This window comes from Lithobates pipiens, unplaced genomic scaffold (assembly GCF_037356315.1).
Source record: "Lithobates pipiens isolate NorthernLeopardFrog02 unplaced genomic scaffold, aLitPip1_a1.2 Scaffold_30, whole genome shotgun sequence".
Lineage (NCBI taxonomy): Eukaryota > Metazoa > Chordata > Amphibia > Anura > Ranidae > Lithobates > Lithobates pipiens.
In genome coordinates, this window is record NW_027507791.1 from 7,310,190 (window position 1) to 7,331,008 (window position 20,819).

A 20,819-nucleotide genomic window follows, 5' to 3' on the forward strand; every position below is an offset into this window, starting at 1 on the left:
CCAAGTTGTCACTAAATGATATATTGCTCACACATGCTATGGGCAGAAGTCAAATTACACCCCAAAATAAATTCTGCTGCTTCTCCCGAGTACGGGGATACCACATGTGGGGGACTTTTTGGGAGCCTAGCCACGTACGGGACCCCGAAAACCAAGCACTGCCTTCCGGATTTGAATATAAAATGCTATAAAAAACAAACTAACCAGAGTCACCCGTAACACTTATACGGTGATCAGTGGTGAAAGGGTTAACTAGGGGCAATCAGGGGGGTTCAAATTTTTATTAGGTAGTATATGGGGGTCCCTGGCGCTATATAAAAACCTGACGGGGAACCTAAATAACTAACTGGCTAACCAGCGTCACCAGTGACACTTATACTGTGATCGCTGGTGAAAGGGGGTGAAAGGGTTAACTAGCAGCAATCAGGGGGTTAAAACCATTATTGGGTAGTATATCGGGGTACCTAGCGCTATAAAAACCTGGCGGTGAACCTAAAAAAAATAACTAGCTACCTAGCGACACTAGCGACACTGATGCAGCGTTCAGAAAAATTATCGCTTAGTGACACTGGCAAAAGGGGGTGAAAGGGTTAACTAGCGGAAATCAGGGGGTTAAAACCATTATTGGGTAGTATATCGGGGTACCTAGCGCTATAAAAACCTGGCGGTGAACCTAAAAAAATAACTAGCTACCTAGCGACTGTAGCGACACTAATGCAGCGATCAGAAAAACGATCGCTTAGTGACACTGGCAAAAGGGGGTGAAAGGGTTAACTAGCGGCAATCAGGGGGTTAAAACCATTATTGGGTAGTATATCGGGGTACCTAGCGATATAAAAACCTGGCGGTGAACCTAAAAAAATAACTAGCTACCTAGCGACACATGCAGCGATCAGAAAAATGATCGCTTAGTGACACTGGCAAAAGGGGGTGAAAGGGTTAACTAGCGGCAATCAGGGGGTTAAAAACATTATTGGGTAGTATATCGGGGTACCTAGCGATATAAAAACCTGGCTGTGAACCTAAAAAAATAACTAGCTACCTAGCGACACTAGCGACACATGCAGCGATCAGAAAAATGATCGCTTAGTGACACTGGCAAAAGGGGGTGAAAGGGTTAACTCTAGGGGCAATCAGGGGGTTAAATCTTTATTGGGGGGTGATAGGGGGCTACCCTGGACCTAACACTAACTGTCCTGACAGTTTTTACTGTCACAACTGACACTGAATGCATTGATCAGTAAAGAAATGATCAATGCAATCAGTGACACTGTGACTGGGGGGGGAGGGGGGGCGGGGGGGGGGATCGGGGGGGGTTTGTGTGCCTGTGTGTACCTACATGTCAGTGTAGTGTTGGTGCACACTTACTTTTAGTCTTCTCCTCGTAGTCCGGTCAAAAAGACCGCCCCGAGGAGAATGACATCACTTCCTCCTTCCTGTGTAAACAATACACAGGGGAGGAAGCTTCTCATTGGCCAGGAGCGATCCAGAGGGGGTGGCCGAAAACCAACGGCCATCCCCTCATCACGGAGCGCTCCTGGACCGAATCGGACCGCCGTAAACAGCGGGAGGGGGTCCGATCGGACCCCCCACCCGCTGGAAGGCAATCACGTAGATGTACGTGATTGTGCCTGCCTGTGCCATTGTGCTGACGTACAATGGCAATACGGCGGTCCTCAAGTGGTTAAAGAGCTACGTGGTCTCATTCACATCAGGAGATCAAAATAATCTTATTTATGACCTACACTTGGACAACGCATGAATAAATAATCCCAACAGTTGAATACCAATCCTGCTTCTCTACACGCCAACTTCAGTATGTGTTTGACCTTCCTTATTCAAAAAGTGACAGGACCCAACAACTGGCATCTTACCTGTGTACCCACCCACATCATTAAGGAAGGCTGGTCACAGATGATTCTTTTTTTTTTTTTTAGATCAGCCAGTGGGCCGATCGAAACAAATAAACAGATCCCCCCATTCACACAAGCAAGGTGGATGGAGGAACCTTCCTGGCAGTGCTATTGTATTCTGACAGATAAATTAATTCTCTTGAGCAAGAATGGCCATAGATCAGTGATGGTGAACCTTGGCACCCCAGATGGTTTGGAACTACATTTCCCATGATGCCCAAGCACTCTGCAGTGTAGTTAGGCATCATGGGACATGTAGTTCCAAAACATCTGGGGTGCCAAGGTTCACCATCACTGCCATAGATGGATCGAAAGTCAGCCAGCCCCTTGATCCATCTATAGCCAGCTTAAATCCATTGAATTAATGGTTTTCTAAAACAGTTACATTCAAGGCATGTTATGAATGATAGTTGTCACAGCTGCTTGTGATGTCAGCTGAACTGTCAAACTATCCATTGCCAGTGTTATAACTGATCACATGCGTAGCATCGTGGCAACTGCAGGACAAACAGGTTAAGATGGCAAAAAATGAAAATTATTAAGAGCACAAAGAGCGTCTCCCTATTTCAATCAGTCGGCTTTGCCCTTAAAAATCTTTCCCTCTAAATTTGATCTATAAAAAAAAAAGGGGGGGGATAATCAAACTGGCTGTCTAATACACGGCTCTTGGAATTTCAATCATGAGGTCTATGGATACTAAATACACACATCTAGCTATGCACACTAAAGAAATACCCAACACAACTCAGCACTGGAAGTCACCTGTGAAAACAAGCCAGGCCTCAAGGGATGTTCATTTGAATGTCTTTACATGAGCCAACTGTACACTCAGTGCTAATATTTTATTCTGTTCAGCACTAAACAAAGCACAACTGAAGCCAAGCAATACCACCCAATGTCCTGAAGCACAATTTTAGTAATTTCTTTTTATGTCACTGGGACAGGAAGTGAAGGGAAAATCTCCCTAAAGGGAACAGATAGTGATAAAGATTATTTTAAGTGCAACTCACAAAAGTTGAAGTGGAAGCTCCGCTTGTTTGCTCCCCCCCCCCCCCTCTCCGATGCTACATTTGGCACCCTTTCGTAGGGGATACGACAGGTACCTGTTTTTGAAAGGTACCATCCCCACTTACGGGAGTGGCTACAGTGCTTGCTCGTCCTTCCTCCGTCGTCGGCCACATGCATCGGCTGCTGTGACGCAGCGGGCACCCTCTATACCACTTAAAGCGCTCAACCGTACAGCTATGGTGATTCGTGCAGGGGAGCCATTCTGCTGCCGTCAAACGACGGCAGGCAGTCGGCAAGACGTTAAAGTTACAGATGGCAGTTGCAAGTACAAATATTATCCGAAAGATTCCATCCTGGATTACCCAACTGTGTATGACAAAGGGAAAAGGGGGTGAAGTATAACGAATCAGTTTATTTGAAGGAAACTGCACAGGAAAATCTGACAAATTTGTTTGATTCTTCCACTTATAACAGGTGTCCATGGGGTGCCTTCAAGCTGGATGAGGTAATGATAATCTAAAGCAGGGGTACCCAACCTGTGGTCCAAGAGAGCTATAAATGAGGCCCAACACAAAACGTAAAAACTTTAATTTTTCTTTAATGTTATTTTTAACATTCCTCTGTGCCGAGATAACTATACACATTTTATCATGTAGTTCTAATAGGTCAAAGGGATGAACTTTGGTCTGTAAATGAGGTCAGCTTAACCAATTAACGAGCAAGCCTTTTTCTAATGCCGCGTACACACGATCGGAAATTTGGCCAGCAAAAGATCGATGAGAGATTTTCATCGGAAAATGCGACCGTGTGTAGGCTCCATCGGACTTTTGCCAGCAAAAGATTGAGAGCATGTTCTCGGAAATTCCGATCGTCTCTAGCAATTCCGACACGCAAAATTCCTGCGCATGCTCGGAAGCATTGAACTTAATTTTCTCAGCTTGTCCTTGTGTTGTACGTCACCATGTTCTTGATGGTCGGAATTTGGTGACCATCTGTAGGGAACACAAGCTTGGATGGAAAATAGGGTCACCATCCATCTGGATTTGGCAGACAGGATCGGATGTAAGCAATAACATGTTGCTCCATAGGGATGAAGGGAGGGTCCGGCTTAGGTCCGCCTGAAAAACTGACAGGCAGACCTGATTGGACCACCCATGAGAAAGGGCTCTTATTCTTGTCATCAGTTTTCTGCAGCACCTATATTTGTAAACAGCTACGTTCAAGGATGAAGCACTTGAAGGGCAAAATAACAACCAAAATATCTGGTGAGCACCTTGAGAATTGCTACTGCATCCATCCAGATATTGATGCGTTTGTTTATCAAAAACAGTGTAAAATATTACACTAATTGTATGCAAGCCTTTTTTTAGAATAAAAAAGGATAAAAAAAAAAAGAGACATTATTCAGATAGGTACATTGGGGTTGATTTACTAAAACTGGTGAGTGCAAAATCTGGTGCACCTGTGCATTGTAGCCAACTAGCTTCCAACTTCAGCTTGTTCAATTAACCCCTTGGAATCGGCCGCATGCAAATATGCGGCCTCTCAACGCCTGATCTTTGGCACAGAGGGGCCGCATATTTGCATGAATTGCTGTCCATACAGCTGTGCTGAGAGCGTTCACGGTACATGCGCCTGACACAGTTACTGACGCCTAACCAAAAGTTTTCAGGTCACGTGACCGCCAATCTTGGCAATAACATGCTCCTAAGTCACATCCCACCTCCCTACATCATAAACCTCTAAAAGTTAGAAGCTGGTTAGCTACAATGCACAACTGCACCACTCTCCAGTTTTAGTAAATCAACCCTATTATCTAGATCAGTAATCGTTACCTTGTGATCTGCCTGTTTTTTTTTTCCTCATGAGCTATTCTTATTGTTAGTATATTTTATGTGTGGTCCAAGTCAATTACTCTTTTTTCAATGTGGCCCAGGTAGGTCAGAAGGGTGTTATGGAACATTTAAAGCAGAACTCCAGCCAAAATTAGTAGTTACAGTGAGGGGGGGAAAGGTATTTGATCCCTGCAGGTGTACGTTTGCCGACTGACAAAAAAAAAAAAAAAAAAAAATGATCAGTCTAATTTTAATGGTAGGTTTATTTTAACAGTGAGAGACCGAATAGCAACCGACGGATCCAGAAAAACACATTTCAAAAAAAGTTATAAATTGATTTGCATTTTAATGAGTGAAATTATTATTTGACCCCTTCCCAAAACATGGCTTAGTACTTGGTGGCAAAACCCTTGTTGGCAATCGGAGATCAGATGTTTCTTGTTGTTGGCCCCACAGGTTTGCACACATCCCAGAAGGGATTTTGTCCCATTCCTTCTTGCAGATCTTCTCCAAGTCATTAAGGTTTCAAGGCTGACGTTTGGTAACTCGAACCTTCAGCTCCCGCAACATATTTTCTATGGGATTAAGGTCTGGAGACTGGCTAGGCCACTCTAGGACCTTAATGTGCTTCTTCTTGAGCGACTCCTTTCTTGAATTGGCTGTATGTTTTGGGTCATATTGGAATACCCAACCATGACCCATGACACATTTTCAATGTCCTGGCTGAGGGAAGGAGGTTCTCATCCTAGATTTGACAGTACATGGCCCCGTCCATCGTCCCTTTGATACAATGAAGTCCTGTCCTTTTAGCATACACCCCCCCCCCCCCCCCCGAAAGCATAATGTTTCCACCTCCATGTTTGATGGTAAGAATGGTGTTTTTGAGGCCATAGAGGCAGCATTCCTCCTCCTCCAAACATGGCGAGTTGAGTTGATGCCAAAGAGCTTGATTTTGGTCTCATCTGACCACAACACTTTCATCCAGTTCTCCTCTGAATCATTCAGATGTTCATTAGCAAACTTCAGACAGGTCTGTGCATGTGCTTTCTTGAGCAGGGGGACCTTGCGGGTGCTGCAGGATTTCAGTCCTTCACAGCATAGTGTGTTACCAATTGTTTTCTTGGTGATTATGGTCCCAGCTGTCTTGAGAAGATTCTCCTGTGTAGTTCTGCGCTTATTCCTCACCCTTTGCATGATCAATGAAACTCCACGAGGTGATCTTGCATGGAGCCTCAGACCCAGGGAGATTGAGTTATTTTGCGTTTCTTCAATTTGCGAATAATCACACCAACTGTTGTCACCCTCTCACCAAGCTGCTTGGCGATGGTCTTGTAGCCCATTCCAGCCTTTTGTAGGTCTACAATCTTGTCCCCGACATCCTTGGACAGCTCCTTGGTCTTGGCCATGTGGAGAGATTGGAATCCGATTGATTGCTTCTGTGGACAGGTGTCTTTTATACAAACAACAAGCTGAGTTTAGGAGCACTACCTTTGAGAGTGCTCCTAATCTCAGCTCGTTACCTATATAGAAGAAACCTGGGAGCCAAAAATCTTGCTGATTAATAGGGGCTCAAATACTTATTTCACTCATTAAAATGCAAATCAATTTATAACTTTTTTTAAATGTGTTTTTCTGGATATTTTTGTTGTTATTCTGGCTCTCACTGTTAAAATAAACCTACCATTCAAATTATAGACAGATCATTTGTCAGTGGGCAAACGAACAAAATCAGCAGGGGATCAAATACTTTTTTCCCCTCGCTGTTAAGGAGAAGCATGGCCAGAGCTTCTCCTATGGATCACAAGAGTGCAATGTGTTCTGCACTCCTGTGACCTGTTTTCAGACGAAAGCAGGCTAAAGCTGGGGAAAGATCCTGACTTTACTGCTGGGATCAATCCAGAACCCTGAACCGGCAGCTGGCTCTCAGCTCAGAGTGGAGGGAAGAACTTAGCAATCAGCTGTGTTCGATCGCTCAGTTCTCACCGCGGAGGGGACAGATGCATGCATCCACCCGAGTAGGTTTTGTTTTGTTTTTCATAAACCTCATATGTCTCAAAAAAAAAAAAAAAAACAGCCCTTTAAAAGATAAAATAAAGAAACCAGCCTTTTCTGCAGTATTTCCCCTTCATTCCATATTTTCTTTTCCCGGCAGTACTTTTTTTCTGCCACTAGGTGTCCTCAGACTGATGGCCAGCATTATTCAACCACCTTCTTCTAAACCCAGGTCATCCTAGACACACCCCAGCCTGTGATTTCACAGTGAAAGGAGAAACAACACAGTGATGAGATCATCTCTCGTCACTCTGTAGTCTCCACTTTTTAGCATGCTTTGTATAGAAAATTGTATATGGAGCCTCCATAAAATACAATTTTCTATACATACTCTCGCACTGCAGTCCTGCGACACTGACACCAGGTCGCATTTAGACACTTACATCGTTAAAATTTATTTTTAAATTCAAGTGGTGTATTAAGGAATTCAGAGCTGCATTGTTTTTTGTGTTTTATTTTTACCAAGAGGTCAGTCCTAAGTGCAATACAATTTGCATAAAGCCAGTGAATGCACACTCATTTAACCTGGCCAATAAAAAAGAAAAAAAAAAAAAAGGATTTATTAACACAGTAACTCATTTTTGCAGGTTACATTTTGTAAACACAATTTTTTTTTTCTATTTCTCTTTAGGTGAAGCTAGGAGGTGATGCTCCAAATTCGAATGTTATCCATGTTACTGACAAAAACAGCTCTTCAGGAAAGTCTGGCACACCATGTCACCTTTTAGACTTTGCCAGCTCAGAGCGCCCTCTTGTTGTCAACTTTGGATCAGCCACCTGACCTCCCTTTATAAGCCAGTTGCCAGCCTTCAGCAAGATGGTGGAAGAGTTCTCCGCTGTAGCCGACTTCCTGTTGGTCTACATTGATGAGGCTCATCCCTCAGACGGCTGGGCGGCTCCTGGCATCTCCTCTTATGAAGTGAAGAAGCATAGGAACCAAGAAGATCGTTGTGCTGCTGCCAACAAACTCCTTGAGCAATATTCCCTCCCCCCACAGTGCCAGGTGGTTGCAGACTGCATGGACAATAACACCAATGCGGCCTATGGGGTCTCTTTTGAAAGAGTTTGCATCGTGCAGAGGCAGAAAATTGTGTACCTTGGAGGTAAAGGACCTTTCTTCTACAACCTCCAGGAAGCAAGGCAATGGTTGGAGCTCACATTTGGAAAGAAAACAGAAAGTGGACAAACGGACACAGAGAAATAACTGATGAAGGATTAAGACAGAAAACAAGTCTATTTTTGTTTATAGTACATACACATGACTATAGAAGGACCTAAAGTTATGGATGTTCGGAAGGAAACTTTAAAAAAAAGGACCAAAAGGCAGGAAAATAACCACAAAAAGTTTACTGCAAGAAGCCACAACCCAGATGTGTGAAATTATCCTCACTGTGACCCTTGTTTCTGGCAGACCTCAAACCGCTGCGTTTTCACTCTTTTAAAAACAATACACAGCAGAATCTAGGCTGAATTTTGGAAGATGAGGGTGTGGTAAAAGCTGCACGGTGAAGAGCCACACACACAAAAAATATATACATATAAGAAGGGAAAAGTCACAATAGTTTCAAAAATCTTAAAGCAGCTGACGCAGAGCTCACATCTGACAGCTGTTGGAACTTTTGCTCTTCCTGGAAAATGTTGTACGGAGATGACATCAAGTGAGAAGAGAAAAGGGCAGTCCACATACCCCCTCTGTTGCATATTTATTCCAGTTTTTCAGTGATCAGGTGTAGCGCATGTTATTTATTGTGTTATGATTCTGCAGGATGTTTGTTACTGTAGATCCAGGAATGACACAGTTACCTCAACAAGGATGTCCTCTACTCTTCCAGCGGAAAAAAAAAAGTCTGCAGGTTTCAATTATGTTAGCTGCAGTAGAGTTCACTCATGACTTGTAAATGTTTTCATGTGTGAACCCAGGGGAACATAAATGCTATCATAAATATGCCTCCCAAGGGTTACCTAGGCCTGTGCAGTGACAACTGTGGCACCAATTAGCTACATACTCTAGGCAAGATTCTGGAAAAAAAAAAAAAAAAAACCTAACAGTCTGATAAAGGTCTAATGCGGGTCTACAGGGCACACACAAAAACAAAAGCCTTCCCAGCACTGTACAATCCGGATGGTCTGGCACAGTCCTTGTTTATAGACGAAGGACCAGCCTATAGCTAGGATCGCCTCCAACAACAACTCTGTCCAGCTAGAATTACAGACAAACTCCTTCACAGAAACTGATCACGATGACTTAGGCCAGCCATACACTGTTCGAAACTCAGCTGGGTTCATCAGGAACGGGACAAGATTTGAGCCATTAATTAGCAGGCTGAATGTACCAATTTGATTGATCAATCAACTTGGGTACAACCAGCCTGCTGCGGACTGTCTTACAAATATCACTAGCGGCTGTTATAGCGGCTTCCACCACTGACTCAGGGAGTCCAATAATCTCTTAGCTTTTGAGCGGCACTCTATGTTCCATCACAGGTTAACTGTGCTCCCCTAGTTTACTACAAGTGGGGAGGTTGTAGTTGGAGTTTGTAGTCGGGCATTTGCCTGCCTGCCTGCCTGTCCCCCCCTCCTGGGCATTTATCGGTCCCTGCTTTGGTTGCCCACTGGATGATCTTGTTCTGTTCAGGAGTATTGCTCCATTACAAACAGCCAAGGGTGGAGCACCTTTGCAGAAGAAATGCCATAAATAAAAGGGTCCTACAACATTTCATACGTATAAAATCTTCCCAGACACAATGACATTAACCCTCCTTTCCCAATTCGTCACTGTTCTCCATCAAAGAATAGCACAATAAACCGAGAGTCAAAAAAAAAAAAAAGTGGGAAAGGAAGGATGAAGTCACTGTGTGCATGCGGACATCTGAAGGTGAAGTTGATAGTAAATTGTTGGCTTGGTCACTTTAATCAGCGATGGCTTCAAACTGTGCCAATATGATCACCTGTTTGAAAGAAAACCTTCTGGTAGAATGCTGGCCCCCAAAGTAGGTAAAAATAAAACTTAGAATCCACGTTTTAGAGGCAGCGATTTGTTAACTGGGGTTCCCTGTCTGGAAGAAAAAAGGATGAGAACACCATAAAAGAAACGAGTCCAGTAAAACTTTTTTATTTTTTATTTTTTTTATAGAGGTCAGGGAATAAAGTCAATGCATTTCAGGGGCTCAGAAATCCATCAGAGCTTGAATGTTGGCATTGAATCAAATACCAGGCAACAGTTGCAAAATAGGAGGATAGGAAGATATTAATTAAGATTGTTATCAGACTGCCAACCTGGATCATTATCTCCCTATCCTTATATTGTGCATCTCAAGTATTACTTTGAATCACTGCCAGCATTCATGATGAAGGGGAGAGTTCTAAGCCTCTGAAATGTGTTGGCTTTATCCTCTGACCTTTTGTCATAAAATATAATATTTTACCGGACGCATTCAAGTATTGTGGCACTCTCATCCTTTGACTATCCTCCAATCTGATCACCAAAAAGGTCACAAGGTAGATAGGAAACACAAAATGTTGTAAAAATGATGCAAAAGCAAAATATCCGACACAGAAGATCTTAAAAGTGCCACAGAAAATATTTATGAAAGCGTTTGTGTTTAATGATAAGGTTTAGAATCGATGTTAAAAAAGGAAAAAGAATGTGTTCAAGGTGCCGGACATATCGGTTAGAAGGACCATGTATACAGGTGCAGAGCCCAAGTAGCACCAACAAATGTCACAATACACAGGCTGAAAGAGTTCGGTAGGCAAACTGCAAAAAACACTCTACTCTCAGGAGATTGATAATCAATGTATATCTTACTGATCTGCTCCTGTATTCACACTGTTCGCTCAACTCTTCCCCACACATCAATCACTGAGCTCACATCAATCATTGACTTGTCAGTCAATGGCACATTGCAACATGATTACAGAAAGGCAGAGACAGGAGTGGGACCCTGTGGTTTGCAGAAAGAAAGTACAGACAAGACAGCTGTCAGCTGTGCCGGGGTCACAGAACATACAGCTCGTTCATTCTGTTTTCAGATCTTCATAAGAGCCACTGAGTGAATTCATATATCCCTGAGAAAAGCAGTATACAAATAGTAAAGCCCAACTCCGGGCACATTTAAAAAAACTTTTACCATGCAATGCACTGCATGTTGTGGTCTAAGGTGCCGGAGAACCAAGTAATACTCACCTCCGATCCTTCCAGTGCAGGAATGGTCCCTTCGGCTCCTGCCCCTCCACTGTCCAGCGGTCGACTGTTCCAGATGTCATCACACCCATAGTCTAGCTCTGGACATGAAGACATCAGGAACAGTCCACCTCTGGAAGTAGGGGGAGTGCTGTTTTTACAGATGACCGGGTGAGTATAGGCATGGTGTTCACCTCTAGACAACACAAGCTTTTAACTCATGAAACATGGGCACAGCCTCACTGCATGGGAAATAAAAAGAAAAATGTAAAAGAATTGGCCGGATTTGCCCTTTTCCTTCCTGACATTCTGCTAACACTCTGTCATGCAATACCACAAATTAAAGGGCCTGTCCATTTGAAGCTGTTATTTCTGTTTTTGGTGGAAAACAGCGAGTTCTTGTGGTCTTTGTTGGTGAGTTTTTAATCTTTTTTCACCTGCAGTAAAAATCTCTCTGTTTTGGAATTTTTCCACTTTATTTTACGAACAAGAATTTAGACCAACCTTTCTTACTCAGGGTTCCTTCAGAAGTCACTAGGATTTCCTTAAGCAAAGAACAATTGCTTTTACATAATCACTTGCATAAACAATCTTTTTAGCTATCTGTAAGTGGAGGTACATTCTCCCATCAATGTAAGGAACAATTTTCCCACTGACCATCAGGCCGATGTATTGTAAGTTGTAGTTAAATCAAATATTAGCAGCAGTGTCCTGAGATCTGAAGTTTTTTTACAGGATTCCCCAGTGTTAAAAAAAAAAAAAGTTAAGAAAGGCCAATGCCTCGTACACACGGTCGGATTTTCCGACGGAAAATGTTCGATGGGAGCCTTTTTTTCGGAAATTCCGACCGTGTGTAGGCTCCATGGGACATTTTCCATTAGAATTTCCGTCGCACAAAATTTGAGATCTGGTTCTCAAATTTCCCGACACCAAAATTCGTTGTCGGAAATTCCGATCGTGTGTACACAATTACGATGCACAAGGTTCCATGCATGCTCGGAATCGAGCAGAAGAGCAGCACTTGGCTATTGAACTTCATTTTTCTCGGCTCGTTGTACGTCGCCGCGTTCTTGACGTTCACAATTTCCGGCCAACTTTGTGTGACCGTGTGTATGCAAGACAAGTTTGAGCCAACATCCGTCGGAAAAAATCCATGGATTTTGTTGTCAGAATATCCGATCGTGTGTACGGGGCATTAGACTTTTGATGTAACTCCAGGGGTGGGGGGGGGGGGGAAGGCCAGGGTAATTGGCACCTACCAAATGTTTTGGACAGAGGGGCCGTTTAAATTGTGTACTCAGCTTGTCAGAGGTGTTTTATGTATTTCTTTTTTTACTCAACCACATTCAGGCCTTTGTGATCCTTTGCACTGGAACAAGTATTTACATTAAATATGTCTAAAAACTTAAAAATTTACTTTTTCCAGTGCAGGCACAATGATGACACTCCAAAATCACAAACTTAAACCCGCATGGCGTACGTGCTAAACAGCTGCCGCCCTCATCTAGTAAGATGCAGTTTGGAAGCCCCTGTTGTAAGAATGTCTGTTATCACATCAAGCACACACATGCATTATTGGCAGATTAATTCATTTATATCACGTTGGGTATGAAAGCAGTTTTCACAATTTATATACTGGATAAGAAAAAAAGTTTAGGGTCTGACATAATCAAAGCAGACTAAAATTGAACGGTCATACTTGTCTGTCGCAACCATTAGCAATCGGCTCCCAACTTCTATTTTCACAGTCCAGACCTTACAATATATGAAGGAAAGCTGATGGGGGGAGGGGTCGTTATGAGCCAAGTGGTTTTACTTTTTCATACATAAAGTCCACAAAGATAGGATCCATGCGACATTGCATTGCCAAAACCTACAACAACCAGAGGGCAATTCTACCGAACTAGAACAACTGGCATCAATGCATCCCTTCCATGAGCTTACACCCTTCTTGGACCCACCATGCCTGCCACTTTCAGCAAATATTTATTTTGAAATAGGGCTTTGAAGGTACGCAGCTTGCAATCGCAGATTGCAATCTAATTCAACTGCATATATTGTATCATTCTTTACTGGAAGTGTAACAGCTCTATACACATTTCAGAAGGGATCCACCGATATAAATCAGCCACTGAACATTATCAGCCTAAAAAAGGGTTATCAGCGTTTTACGAAAAAAAAAAAATTAAAAAAAGCGCTGATAACTGAATGCTGCGTCCCGCTGACTTCAAATGTAAAACCAAGTTCCATTGACTTCAAATGTAAAACCAAGTTCCATTGACATCCCCTAGTGATTTCAATGCAAAATGGTGTCCCATTGAATTCAATGCAAAATGGTGTGCCATTGACTTCAATGCCAGCCAAAATGTTTAAAATAAAATTTGAAAAAAACTGTTTATTTTGGTTTCAGTTTTGGCACCGGAATTTTTTATTTCGGTGCCCCACTAATTTTCAGAGCTCTGATGGTAGCCAATGAAGTGAGGACAGTTCATGTAAAATATTTAAAAAGCTCCCAAAAGATATAGGACTATTTGAAAGTCACTATGTGGGGTGGCCCAGGAGAAACAGCATTCCATTAATATTAAACCAAATGTATCCATCCCCATCTTCCATGGACATATCCAGACAGAGGAAGACCGAATTTAACACCCTCACTGTCTGAAAATTCACACACAGGATGCTATCCGAGAGACAGAGGCCCATGAGGGTGGGATAGAATAAACAGATGAAGATTGTGTACATCATCAAGGAAGGGCTCTAGGAAATATCCCTTGTGGCCCTTATTTGGCTGCCTGGTTCAGCATCGGTGGAGCAAGTTTACACATTAACTTTTTAAGGCTGGTTGTCCATATGCTCAGCCCATATTTACATTTTTCAGAAAAAGTAAATGTTGGTCACGAAAAGAGCTGTTACATTTCCAGTAAAGAATGATGCAAGATATGCAGTTGAAATATGGCATTGGGGCCACCTCTTACCAGGAATCATGCAGGATTGCGCTGTGCGTTCCTGTGCTAGTCACATGCAGTTCTGTGGGGTGCAATTTCACACTATTTTTGGAAATTCACTGCGAATTACTGTGATACTTCTGTACCATGCGATCCGGTGCGGTCCAATGACCTGCGTTTGGGGTGTCATTAGATTTCTACTGACATCCGCTGCAGATAGCAACTGCAGTGCATTTTGAACATGGTGTGGGAAACGCACATGGAACGTGGGTTTCCCGCACCGTGTTCTGGTGTGAACTGGCCCTTAAATCGGTAGTAAACTGCTTAAAAAAATTGGAAAAAAAAAACCTGCAAGACAATAGCATAATGTGCTAGTACACATCACATACTAGCACATTATGAAATACTTACCTTAGAACGAAGACCCCGCAACGGTGCCTGGTGGGGGCTGACATGTTCCCGCTGCATCTCTTCGGTGCTGAATGGCCAGAGCCGTGATGACGTCACTCTTGCGCTTGCGTGCGGGAGCCGTTCATTCCGGCACAATACGCCAGACCTTTAGAGCCCTTTCACATTGTGCCTCTTAGGGCATCAGCGGTAAAGTAGCGCTATTTTTAGCTCCCCTTTAGTGTAGTTTTAGAGGCGCTATCGGGGTGGTTTTAACCCCCTGCTGGCGGGCAAAAGGGGTTAAATCCGCCCACAAAATGCCGCCACAGCACTGCTCCATTGATTTCAATGGGGAGGAGCGGTCAGGTCACTGCTCCAAAGAAGCTGCTGGCAGAACTTTTTGGGCTTTTTCGGGCTTTCACACTGGAGTGAATGGAGCCACTGTTTTAGGGCGGTTTGCAGGCACTATTTTTAACGCTATAGCGCCTGCAAAATGCCCCAGTGTGAAAGGGCTCTTAGAGCACATTTGCCGCTGGCGTCGGAGGCAAGGTGAACATCTCCTAAACCGTACACATTTAGGAGATTTGATAGGCTATAGGTAAAAATCGCCAAGCGGGCAATACAACTACTTTAATACTTTAATGTGTAGAACATCCAATATGTGGTAGCATTGTATGTAGGATATCTCTGGTATGATAAACATTACCATTAGAACACACTTAGAGCGGGTTCACACTGAGGCAGCACAACTTGCATCGTGACTGCCTCTGGCGACCTGCACACGACTTCAGGGGTGGCTTGCAAAATGACTTATGTATAGAAATCAATGCAAGTCACCTGAGGTTGCCCCAAAAGTAGTACAGGAACCTTTTTCTTAGTCCCAAAGACGAGTCGCTCCAATTAGAACGGTTCCATAGTACAGAACGGGAAGCGAATTGTCAGGCAGCTAAGTCACCTGATGGCTCTCATAGGTTTTTAGGAGGTATCTATTTCATGGAAGAAACATAGTCACTGCTTTTACAAAAAGTTTGTGTACCATCAAAGTCCCATTTGTTTCTATAAATATTTGAATCCTGTAGCAAGCCACATTCACAGATTATTATGAGTTAAATTTGTGGCCTTATTAAATAAAATCTCACGTATTTTATACAAAAACAAATAACAAAACAAAAAAATAAAGTTTTAAACATTAATAATGTCAACCAAAGTTAAATTGTATGTAAACCCAAAATCTATTTTTCAGTATGTTTGGCATCATGCCGCACTTTTAAACAGCAAAAAAAAAAAAAAAGTGAGTTTGTTTCAAAGTTTTTTTTCCCTAGAGATCCTAACAACATTTCCTGATGCAGGCTGGAAAAGAAAAGCCACTGCCTGGCAGTCAGCAATAGTGTTGTCAGCCTGACACGTTGGGTGCTTAATTTAGCCACTGAGCTGCCTATAAGTTCTATACACGCTACAGACAACTGAAGGCGCACACATACACAGTGGGCTGACAACACTGATACTGCAACTGTCTATACACTAAAAGTGATGAGAAAATTCGAAGGGGGCAGGATATGTTTTTTTTTTTTCGAACTAACAAATTTCTAACAGTGAATGTGGTTTATTGCTAAAGTGGTTCTTAAAGCTAAAGGGTAGAAAAAACTTCTGAGTGAAGCCCCCCCCCACCCCATATACCTGAGCCCGATCTCGATCCTGCAATGTGCACAAGAGCAATAGCTCTCTTACTCCTCATGTGCTCAGACAGCGCCCGAAGCCATTGGCTCTCGTTGTCAATCACAGCCAGTAAGGAGGGAGCAAGCAGGGTCGAGCTGCACGTGTGCGTCAATGGACACAGAGCTGGCTTAGGAGCAAAACTGCACAAATGCCCCACATAGCAAGAGGCTTGCTGTGTAGGACACTCCTGGGGGGGGGTTTGACCTGAGAAGAGGAGGATCACAGCCGCTTTGTGCAATTGCTTTTAAAATACTTTCAAAATTACATTTGTCAACACAACTGTACTGAGAATTACTAGCACATGGCCCTTTTACTGAGAGGCAGTGGCTTAAGCCCCGTACACATTGGCCAAATGTCCCGGTTCAATAGAAACTGGCCCAACATTCAGCCTGCGTGTACTGCAGCCAGTCCGACAGAAGGCAGCTGGCTTCTGTCAAAGGGGCATGACTGAAAATGGTCTGCCAACCGTCTCCCAATCAACGCTCTCCCCAATGGCTCACAGCGCTGACCAGAGCACAATAGCGCAGCAGGAGAAATTACTGTATTAACATTGGGTTGTTAGTACAGCGGCTACAACCTGAGCTGTCAGGTTTTTTCTTTTCTGTTCAGCCCCCTGGGTTTTGAAAAAAATTAATAAATAAATACTTGCCATGTGTACTAGGCTTTAGGCTGGAGTCACACCTATGCACTTTTAGCGCTTTTTGCATTTTGCATATTTGCACTACAGTCCATCTAACATGGTTTCCTATGGAACATGTTCTATAGTGCAAATCTACAAAATGCAAAAAGCACTAAAAATGCATAGGTATGAATCCAGCCTTAGGGTAATCAGCCTGCAACAAGAACTGCCACACAGGATCTCTTTGAGAAACTTCAGGGTAGAATAACAAGAAATGATTAAGCCCTTGTTCACACTGAGGGCCGGTTTGAAATCATGCGCGTTCAGCTGAACTTTCAAACCGGCATTTTAGTCCGACTTCAGAGGCGATTTGACAGACATCTGTGCGGGTTCATGCACAGATGTCTACTCAAATCGCCCCCCAAGTCACCAAAAGTAGTGCAGGAACTACTTTTGGGAATTGGTGTGGCGTCGCACTGATTCAGACAGTGCCATTGCCGGGAAAAGGATCTGATTTGACATGTCAAATCGCATGCCGAATCGGCCCAATGTGAACGTGAGTTGAGGGCTGGTTCGCACCAGATGCAGTGCATCATAAATCTGAATCATAAAAGCATTTGCAGTGCTTTCCATGTATTCCACTGGCTCTAGTTCGCACCAGTGTAGTTAATTCCAGTGCATTCAACAAAAGCAGAACCTGCTGCATTTTTTTTTCTGGATGGAATGCATCTGGAACGCTTTAAAAATGCAGAAACAGAATGCTTTAAAAATGCACCAAAATGCACGTTGTCCTGAGATTTTTTTCAACTGTCAAAAAAAACAAAAAAACAAACACACTTGAAAATGCATACAAAACAGAACACAGAAATTGTGATGGAAAACAGCCCTACAGCATGATGCAAATAAAAAAAAAAAAACAGAAAATTAGATTTAGGCTTACTTATTATATACTTTGTTGGACTTGACAGGGTCCCTTTGGCAAGGCAATGAGTTCCATTTATAATTATTTTTTGTAGTTGTTCTCAATTGTTAATGTGCAATCTGATTGGTTTCTGTACATTACACATCATTGCGCTCCGTCACCCTCACTACTATGGCCTATTCCATCTCTTTCTTGAAAAACCATGAACACCGCATATTCTTGTACGAAATACATTTATTGCACACAACGCTGTGTGCAAGTTATTTACCCTGGAAAAGAGTGCTGCACTTTATCTGTATGCCGAGGACATGTCCCCTCCGGCATGATGAGGCTAAAATCAGTGTGCACAGTTCCACTGCTGCGTTATTGACATACTGTACCATATATTATGTACTGTATTGATATTCTGTCATACTGTAGCATAACGACAAGTCAGATTGTTATTGATAAACCCACCAGCCAAACCTCACTTGCAAATCTTCAGTCGCTCACATTGCTCCACATCTTAATCATCCCCCTTCAGCGTCCCGGGAATTCGTCACTCTGTCCGCGCCTGCTGGCACGCGGGGCGGGAGTCGAAAGCGTATTTACATTCCCTGGATTCTAGGGCTGCACCTCACAGATTTTAATTATTTTTATTACGATGTGAAGAGTTGGAGATAATGTGTGCAGTACATGGACAGATTTTGTTACCATTTTATACAACACTCTGTTGTCACTTGAACCTGTTACGCTGTGATGACCAAAAGTGTCTTGTTAGCCAGTCTGCAGGATGATGCGACATCGTCCACCATTTTCTGAGCTCGTGGTTCTGGAGTGGTGTTTTTTTTATTTTTTATTATTAATTCAAAACTGTTTTCACTCTAAACTTTATCTATTTGACATGTGCATATTTTTATATATTTTTTATAAGTATTTTTCAAACTAGCTATAGAAAAAGAAAAAGGCCCTTCTCAGTTTATTCTCTGCATTTAAGCTCAGTACCACTAGACTTCTCTGTCATATAATGCACCAACAATACGCCCCTGGCAAGCAGGGCTCATGGTGGCCCTGTACGGCACTTCCATTGCCAGTCCACAAGTCACTAAAATGATCTTTACAGAAGGTGGAACATGAGGGTGGTAACAGACTAAAATGACCTGAGAGGACTCCGTATCCATCGGTCATTGGCCTTTATAGCCAAGAGAGGCAGTGATGTAGGTATGAAGGACACCATTGAAAGAGACGCGCTCTCTGTTGGTGGCTGGATGGGGTCACATCGCTGCCACTCTTGGCCGGATGCCCTCTCCCTGCCTCAGTGCCAGATAACCCGTCTAACCCGCTCATGTTCCCCACAAATTGCTGACAAGCAGAACTGAAACCCAAACTCTCCACAGTAAGGTGCTTTAATAAGTATCAGTTAGCCAATGTTTTTACATGTATTTTAAATAAAAATCAGTGGGGGTCTCCCAACAGACCAGTGTGCGTGTGATTTCTTTCGCTTTTCTTTTTTGTTTCCCCATCTACTAGAGCTGCACAATTAATCATTAAATAATCGCAATCTCGATTCAACCCCCTCACGATCTTAATCCAGCATTTCCACGATTCTATGCAACAAGTGCAGAGTTCTCTGCTCAGAGCTATCAATTTTTTTTTTTTAAAAGCCAGCAAATGTTTATCAACATTGCTCAGTGTTGAGATAACTATAAACAAACAATGTATCATTTGTTTGTTTTTAAGGGCTCATGCACACAGGATGTTTTTACAGCTGCTGTTAGGGGCATGCGACGTTTTGTTTTAAAATACCTCTAATCGTCCCTCCATGTTAACCTATGTGTCACACATAAACTGTCAGAGGCATTTGGAGGCATAAGCGTTTAGGGGCAGTTGAAAAAGAAACAACAGCCTGTGTCTCCAGGAGCAGTGGCTGTTGAGTTGTAAAAATGAAAAACACCCCTAAACGCTGCAACAAGCTGTTAGCCGCATTTGGCATTTTTACATTATAGGGAGTGTTTTTACTGAAAACCGCTAACGTGAAAAAAAGGCTATTCAAAAAATGCGGTTAACAACCGCATTTTTAATGCTGCTCTTTCCTGGCAGCAGCGCTGGCATTTTTTTTTAAAACGCCCTATGTGCATGAGTCCTAAGATCAAAAGGATGAACTTCAGTCTGTAAATGAGGTCAGTTTAACCACTTAAAGTGTAAGTTCACCTTTACAGAAAATCTGCAATTTGAACTTACACTGGACCCCCGCCCCGCTAACCTGGAGTCCACACGGCTTTCTCTCCTCTTCGCCTGCGATGACAGAACAGGCTATGCGGGTTCTGACCAGTTGGCGCCACCATGTGACAGCATTGACCAATTAGAATGCTCCTAAAAGGTACAGTTGGGCCCAGAAGTTTACATACCCTGGAAGAATTTATGATTTCTTGCCCATTTTTCAGAGAATATGAATAACACAAAAAAATTTCTTTCACTCATGGTTAGTGTTTGTCTGAAGCCATTTATTATCAATCAACTGTGTTTGCCCTTTTTATACTGTAATCACAACAGAAACTCCCCAAATTACCCTGATCAAAAGTTTACATACCCCAGTTCTTAATACCGTGTATTGCCCTCTTTAACGTCAATGAGAGCTTGAAGTCTTTTGTGGTATTTGCGGATGAGGCTCTTTATCTTCTCAGATGGTAAAGCTGCCCATTCCTCTTGGCAAAAAGCCTCCAGTTCCTGTAAATTCTTGGGCTGTCTTACATGAACTGCATGCTTGAGATCTCCTCAGAGTGGCTCAAAGATATTGAGGTCAGGAGACTGAGATGGCCACTCCAGAACCTTCACTTTATTCTTCTGTAGTCAATGACAGGTTGAATTGTGTTTTGGATCATTGTCATGTTGGAATGTCCAAGTATATCCTATGCGCAGCTTCCTGGCTGATGAATGCAAATGTTCCTCCAGTATTTTTTTGATAACATACTGCATTCATCTTGCCATCAATTTTCACCAAATTTCCTGTGCCTTTGTAGTTCACACATCCCCAAAACATCAGTGACCCACCTCCGTGTTTCACAGTAGGAATGGTGTACCTTTCATCATAGGCCTTTTTGACTCCTCTCCAAATGAAACGTTTATGGTTGTGGCCAAAAAGCTAAATTTTGGTCTCATCACTCCAAATGACTTTGTGCCAGAAGGTTTGAGGCTTGTCTCTGTGCTGTTTGGCATATTGTAAGCGGGATACTTTGTGGCATTTGCGTAGTAATTTCTTC

General features: G+C 42.9%; 1 protein-coding gene across 1 annotated transcript in view; it reads left to right on the forward strand.

Moving 5' to 3' along the window:
• DIO2 (iodothyronine deiodinase 2) overlaps positions 1-19,034 on the forward strand; it is a 59,710-nt gene extending 40,676 nt beyond the window's left edge. The window contains exon 2 of the mRNA XM_077463581.1: positions 7,440-19,034. Within this exon, the coding sequence (XP_077319707.1) occupies positions 7,440-8,012 (573 nt within the window). The 3' untranslated portion in view covers positions 8,013-19,034. The remainder of the gene's footprint in view (positions 1-7,439) is intronic.
• Positions 19,035-20,819: the final 1,785 nt, after the last annotated feature.